Source organism: Myotis davidii, unplaced genomic scaffold, assembly GCF_000327345.1.
Source record: "Myotis davidii unplaced genomic scaffold, ASM32734v1 scaffold27, whole genome shotgun sequence".
NCBI classification, from domain to species: domain Eukaryota; kingdom Metazoa; phylum Chordata; class Mammalia; order Chiroptera; family Vespertilionidae; genus Myotis; species Myotis davidii.
This window is the reverse complement of record NW_006297821.1, coordinates 2,121,048-2,128,051: the sequence shown is the minus strand read 5'-3', so window position 1 is coordinate 2,128,051 and position 7,004 is coordinate 2,121,048. Positions and strand designations below refer to the sequence as shown.

The window sequence follows — 7,004 nt, the reverse complement described above, 5'->3', positions numbered from 1 at the left end:
CGCGGCCCTGGCCCGGCCGCGGCTGCTCGGACGCAGGTAAAGACCGCCGCTGGGCGTCTCGCCTCTGGGCCTCTAGCTCCGGCCGCTCGGGGCTCCCTTGATGCTCCGGCTCATCCCGTTTTCTCGGCCCCTTCTTCCATCCCTCCCCCTTCTCTCGCCTCCGCCCAGTGCTCGCTTCTCGCCGACACCCTGCCCCGGGCAGGGTGCGCAGTGCCCGCCGGTCCAGCTCCGCGAGCCGTGCCGCCCCTTTCCCGTGGGGAGGGCCGGAGGGGAAGTAATCTCAGGGCTGCGGGCGTGCCAGCCTCATGACCCCGCGAGGAAGGCATTGGACACGCGCCCCGCCCTCCCTTTTTAGATTTTGTTTTTTTTTAATCGTCAAGCATTCTTTCAAAAAAAGTATAGTTGACACACAATATAATACTTTCAAGTGTCCAAGAGCGAGTCTCCAATATGTCTAGTAACCATACAAAGTTAATAAGATACTAGAGGCCTGGTGCACGAAATTTGTGCACGGGTGGGGTCCCTAGGCCTGGCCGCAATCAGAGCCTGTTGGGGCTGTCTCCCCAGTCCTGATCAGGCCTGGCTGGCTGCCTGCTGGGGCCTGCCAGACGAGTAGGCTGCTTGGCTGTGGGAGCACACTAACCACCAGGGGCCAGCTCCTGCGTTAAGCGTCTGCCCCCTGGTGGTCAGTGCACATCATAGCAACTGGTCTACTGGTCATTCCCATTGTTCTGGTCATTAGGTCTTAACGGTTGCTTAGACTTTTATATATGTAGATTGATTATATTCCCTGTCCTGTATTGTGTTTATCCTCGTAATTTATTTGTTTTGTAATTGGAAGTTTGTACCTTTTATACCCCTTCACCTTTTTCACCCGTTTCTGGACTCTCTCTTTTTTTTTAATCGTCATTCAAGGATATGGTTTTATTGATTCGAGAAAGAGAGAAAGAAACATTGATCAGTTGCCTTCCGTCTGCACTCCCATCGGCCAGGATCGAACCCATGACCTTATGGTGCAGGGGACAACGCTCCAAGCAACTGAGCCACTCGGACTGGGGTGGACTCATTTTTTAAGTGAAGCAGTTACATAGCTGGCAGGATGGTAGTACCGAGATTTTATTTTCTTTCTGTCTTTTTCAAGCCTATGTTCTACAAATTACCTTATTTAGCGTTTAGCGAAGTGAGGGAGGATGGAATCAGAGGAGGGCATCGTTTTGCCTCTAGCGTAGTCCTAGGAGAGGCTTTTCTGTTGAAGACCTGAGATAGTGGAATACTTAGATTCCAGATGATTTGGAAAGAAAATTACTCGAGTCTGTCCAAGTAGAAGCTGTGTAAAGAGTATGGTTTATCAGTATTGGTTGCTTTTGCATTAGAATAATTTAGTACTTGGTCGGGGGCATGCAGGAGGCAACTGATCAATGGTTTTCTCTCAATTATTGATGCTTCTATCTCTCTCACCCTCTCCCTTCTCTGAAATCAATAAAAGTATATTTTTTAAAAACCCTTTATAAAACATTTGATGGGTGTCCCCAAAACTGGTAGTGAAATATATAGAATGGAGGGAGATGGGGGAAATCCATCAATTTATAATGGTCAGTATTCATAAAAGGAAATCGTTAATTTGAATTTGGAGTGACTTCAAGGGCTATACTTACATTAAATGTTCTGGAACCCCGGAGGTGGGGGGAGGGGAGGGAGGGCGGGCTGAAAGGGGTCAATGGGGGGAAAAAGGGGACATATATAATACTTTCAACAATAAAGATTTAGATAAATGTTCTGGAAATTGACCAAACTTCAAACAAATAACAAAGCCATTCTGTGCTAATTCAAGTTTACAGCTTGGAGTCCTCCAGCTTTAAAAAAAAATTTTTTTTTGTTTTGCCCTAGCTGGTTTGGCTCAGTGGATAGAGCGTCAGACTGAAGGTTTCCAGGTTCGATACCAGTTGGGTTCATGCCGAGGTTGCAGGTTTGAGCCCCAGTATGGGGCTTGTAGGAGGTAGTTGATCAAGGAATGGCTCTCATCATTGATGTTCCTCTCTCTCTCTCTCTCCCCCTCTCCCTTCCTCTCTGAAATCAATCAAAATATATTTTCTTAAATATATATTTTAAGAAAAATATTTTGATTGATTTTTAGAGAGAAAGAAACATCCGTGTGAGAGCAGACCATTGATTGGCTGCTTCCTGCACGCCGCCCCTCTCCTGGGGGTGGAGCCCACCTCTTGGCTCATGGGCCGATGCCCAGCCAACTCGGCCGCAGCAGCCAGGGCTCAGCTTTTTAAAATCTATTTTCGCTCCATTTCCCCATATTTTTGCTTTCTCTTTTTTAAACATTTATTTTAAATTACAGTTGACATGCAGTATGTATTATTTTCAGGTATGCAATGTATTGATTAGACATTTATATACCTTTCAAAGTAAATCACCACAATAAGTCAACCATCTGTCACCATACGTAGTTATTACAATATTATTGACTATATTCCCTATGTTGTACATTACATTTCTGTGATTAATTTTATAACTGGCAGTTTGTGCATCTTAATCCTCCTCATCTTTTTCGCCATCTGCCTATTCCCCTACTCCCCTGGAGTTCTCCCGTTTTTTACAGGACTGCAAACTCTGTGTGGAGGATGGATACAAATTGTTTTGTTGATTGATTCACAGTAACAGCCCAAACAAGTTCCCTCCACAGCTCAATGATTTGACTTTAAAACCTACCTGGGGGGAGTTTTGGCTTCTTTTGGGCTATTGCGTGTGAATAAATTGAGGTAGTGGTGATGCAGGCCAAGTGGAGAGGTTCATAGAGGTTTTGATGTTTGCAAGATGCAGTTCTGTTTCTAATCTGTTATTTTCCTCTATAGGTTTAATTTTTTTATTCAGCAAAAATGTGGATTCCGAAAAGCACCCAGGAAGGTTGAACGAAAATCAGACACAGGAACAAGTGGTGAAGCATACAAGAGAAGTGCTTTGGTTCCTCCTGTAGAAGAAACAGTCTTTTACCCTTCTCCCTATCCTATAAGGACTCTTGTAAAGCCCTTTTTTTTCACTGTTGGGGTAAGAGCTCATATTACTAGGAGTTACGTACTTTGCTGCAGGTGCAGTGTTAAAGTACCATTTGTCCTATTTGAATTCCTTAAAGACAACTGGAGGGGAGGGGTCAAAAGGATCTGGGTATCTTCGGGTCATAAATAATTACAGGAGAGCATGAATTTAATAATTGCCGTTAGAATCTGGTTCACTTATGTAAGCCCTGAAGAAGAAACTTATGGGCCTCTTATTTGGTATAACATTTCAAGTGATATTAAGTTAATATTTTGAATTTTCTTTAAAAATTTCTAGCTGTTAATAGGCCTGAGGGTACCATGAAAATGGGAAACAAGTGTTATCTTCACCTAATAGGTTTCACTGTGTCAGATGTTCCTTCTGTTGGCTTGTATAAAGCCATGAAAATGAAGTATTGTTCTTGGAAGTATGTATAGATTTATTTCTCTTTTAAGTTTATTTTGTAATCTATTTTTTATAGTTTACAGGCTTTGCATTTGGATCAGCTGCTATTTGGCAATATGAATCACTGAAATCCAGGGTCCAGAGTTATTTTGATGGTATAAAAGCTGATTGGTTGGAGAGCATAAGACCACAAAAGGAAGGAGACTTCAGAAAGGAGGTAAAGATAAACATTGCTTTCTTTGTTCTATTGATCACAGTTCTTGAAGTGTGGTTATTTTTGAAGTGTTTTTAGTTAATGACAACATTAAATCAGTATATGTGAAATCAGTACACTTAATATTTGTAGTCAAGTATGTACAAGTATGTACCAATATTTTATATATCTGGCACTGTTGTACTTGACAGTGTTCCTGGCGGTTTGTCCCTCTACCCCTGTGTATCAAGAATCACTAGGGAGCCCTAGCTGGCTTGGCTCAGTGAATAGAGCGTCAACCTGCGACTGAAGGGTCCTGGGTTTGATTCTGGTCAAGGGCACATGCCCAGGTTGTGGGTTTGATCCCCATAGGAGGCATGCAGGAGGCAGCCAATCAATGATTCTCTCTCATTGATGTTTCTATCTCTCTCTCCCTTTCCCTTCCTCTCTGAAATCAATAACAAAATATATTTTTAAAACAATCCTTACTCTAAAAAAAAAAAAGAATCACTAGGGATAGTTGTTAATGTTTTGGTGGCCTCTCTCAGGCCTACTAAAGTTTAAGAGCCAGTTTTACTTGCATCGCCTTCCTGGGCTATTTTGATTCTATATTCCATATTAGAATTACAGAGTATTTTTCAAAATATTTATGCCTTGGGGGTAGAGATACTATGTATATTTTAGAAAACTTCTCAGTGACATGATGTTCATATGCCTCTGATAAATATCCATTGTTGCGATGAATGCAAGAAGGTATAAATACTACATAGCTTTTAGAGCTTTCAGTACTTCATATGCAAGTTGATGGCCTTCTTTCCTCTTTTTTTTTGGTATTTTTTTTTAATTTTGTTTTATTGCTTAAAGTATTACAAAGAGTAGTACATATATCTCCTTTTTTCCCCCCTTGACCTTCCCCCAGCCTCCCCTACTTCCCAGTGTCTTGTGTCCATTGGTTATGCTTATATGCATGCATACAAGTCCTTCGGTTGATCTCTTACACACACACCCCCCACACACACACCCCCGGCCCTCTTTCCTCTTAATTGATTTTTAAAAAATACTGCCTTTTAGATAAAACATATATTTTATTTCACTTGAAAATATTTATTGAGCACTGAGGCCATAAGCTATTATGTGGATCCAGGTCCATGTGGTTTTTAAGCACCTTCATTTTTTTATGACACATTGCCCCTCCAATTTGGAGAAAGGGTCAATGTCCTCTTCAATTTTCTCCTTCCTAGGAATTTAATCCTGGCCAGCAAGAGTCTGAGAGGGCAGCCTTGGGTTCTCTTTTCCTAAGGAAGGTTCCTCCAGGTAGAGAGAAGGATTCCTTTCACTTTGCTTCCCTATAGATACATACAAGAAGCATGAGCCCTACCTGTTTCAGAGAGGCTGTATGTCAGCAGAACAATATAGAATATATATAGGTGAAAACTACAATACAGCAGTGATTTTTTAAAATATATTTTTTTGTTGATCTCAGAGAGGAAGGGAGAGAGAAACATCAATGATGAGAGAGAATCATTGATTGGCTGCCTCTTCAATGCCCCACACTGGGCATCAAACCCGAAATCTGGGCATATGCCCTATTTGGGAATCAAACTGTGACCTCCTGGTTCATAAATTGATACTCAACCACTGAGCCATGCTGGCCGCCAGTAGCAGTGATTTTTATCCAGTACAGTTTGTTTGAGAAATAGTAAAACTAATTTATTCTATAATCCCAGATCCCTTAGAGAGTTACAGGTTTCCAACACGTCTGCATTATAGATTTTTGTTGTTTTTTTTAAAAAATATATTTTATTGATTTTTTACAGAGAGGAAGGGAGAGGGATAGAGAGTTAGAAACATCAATGATGAGAGGGAATCATTGATCGGCTGCGTCCTACACCCCCCACTGGGGATTGAGCCGGCAACCCAGGCATGTGCCCTGATCAGGAATTGAACTGCAACCTCCTGGTTCTCAGGATGGATCCATGTACATATTGATCTATAACATTTTATTTTAGAAAACCTTGTATATTTGTATTCGTATAAAGCCTGGTTCAATTTCATAATTTGCATATTTTTTATTTAAAAACTTTAATCATGGAAAACTTTAAACAGATAAAAAAAGTAAAGAGAATAGTACAGTGCACTCTTATTATTCCGCTTCAGTGATAATTGACACATGGCCTACTTTGTTTTTCTTTTTTTAAAAAATGTTTTTATTGATTTCAGAGAGTAGGGTAGAGGGAGAGAGACATAGAAACATCAGTGATGAGAAAAATCATCATCCTGCACGCCCCCTACTGGGGATCGAGCCTGAAACCCTGGCATGTATCCTGACCAGGAATTGATTGATCCCTGACCCCCTGGTTCATGGGTCAGTGCTCAACCACTGAGCCACACTGGCCAGGCAGCTTTGTTTTCATCTAGTCCCCTTTCTTTCTCTTCCCTCCCCAGCACTGATTACTATAAAACAAATCCTAGGCATATTTCATCCATAAAAATTTCAGTGGGTGTCCCCGAAAGACTAGGATTCTCTGTTTCTCTTTTTTTTAAACCTTGGTACTATTATTATACCTAAAAAAGGGTAATTTTAGCAGAAAATATTATCAAAATTTTAAAACTAGATTGGACCTTGGTGAATAACCACTTACTGATACTTACCTATATCTGATAGGATGGTAAGTGCTTTACTTTGTTGTTATTTCTCACAAGAATGCTATTACATATCTCTTACTATCTCTATTTTATAATCAGGAAACTGAAGTTTAGAAGTAATCCACTAGTAGATCACAGAGCTAATCAGTGGCTCTGGGTAGAGGATATAGACCGTCTCCTATAAAGCACTTGGGCTTTCCACTCTGTCACATGTATTATGTTTGTTGTTCACCAGTGATTTTCACATGCACAAAGCATTTTCTTTCTAGCTTTTCATTTGCCTGCCCTGAAAGCATTTACCATATGGTGATGTGCATTTTTCCTTCTGTTTTAGATTAACAAGTGGTGGAATAACCTAAGTGATGGCCAGCGGACTGTGACAGGTTTGTGTTAGCTTACACGTTTTAGCCATTCAAGGAAAGAGAAATCAAACCAAAAGGTACAGTATGTCACAGTCAATGGCTTTTGTACCATGCTCACCAATGGTTTAGAAGACATAGGGAGTCTCTGTACCTTTAGGCTAATATCACAGTGTAAGGAATAGTGTGGCATAAAGGTATAAATGATGCTCTGGGTCAATTGTTTTTAATTTTGATCTATCTTTGTTGTAGAATCCCAGCTTGTGAAATAGGCTATGAATAATTATTACTTCCGCTATTAAAAAAACAAAAGGGGACATTGATTAAGTGCTTTCTTTATGAAGAATGCTTTATACACT

The 7,004-nt window shown here is 40.8% G+C and overlaps 1 protein-coding gene across 1 annotated transcript in view; it reads left to right on the top strand.

The window, feature by feature from the left end:
• The window catches only part of PARL (presenilin associated, rhomboid-like), a 23,211-nt gene that overhangs the window by 171 nt on the left and 16,036 nt on the right, over positions 1-7,004 (top strand). Inside the window, exons 1-4 of the mRNA XM_015570407.1 lie at positions 1-36; positions 2,862-3,054; positions 3,524-3,664; positions 6,621-6,669. The exon at positions 1-36 is cut by the window's left edge and continues 171 nt beyond it. Coding sequence (XP_015425893.1) covers positions 1-36; positions 2,862-3,054; positions 3,524-3,664; positions 6,621-6,669 — 419 coding nt within the window. The remainder of the gene's footprint in view (positions 37-2,861; positions 3,055-3,523; positions 3,665-6,620; positions 6,670-7,004) is intronic.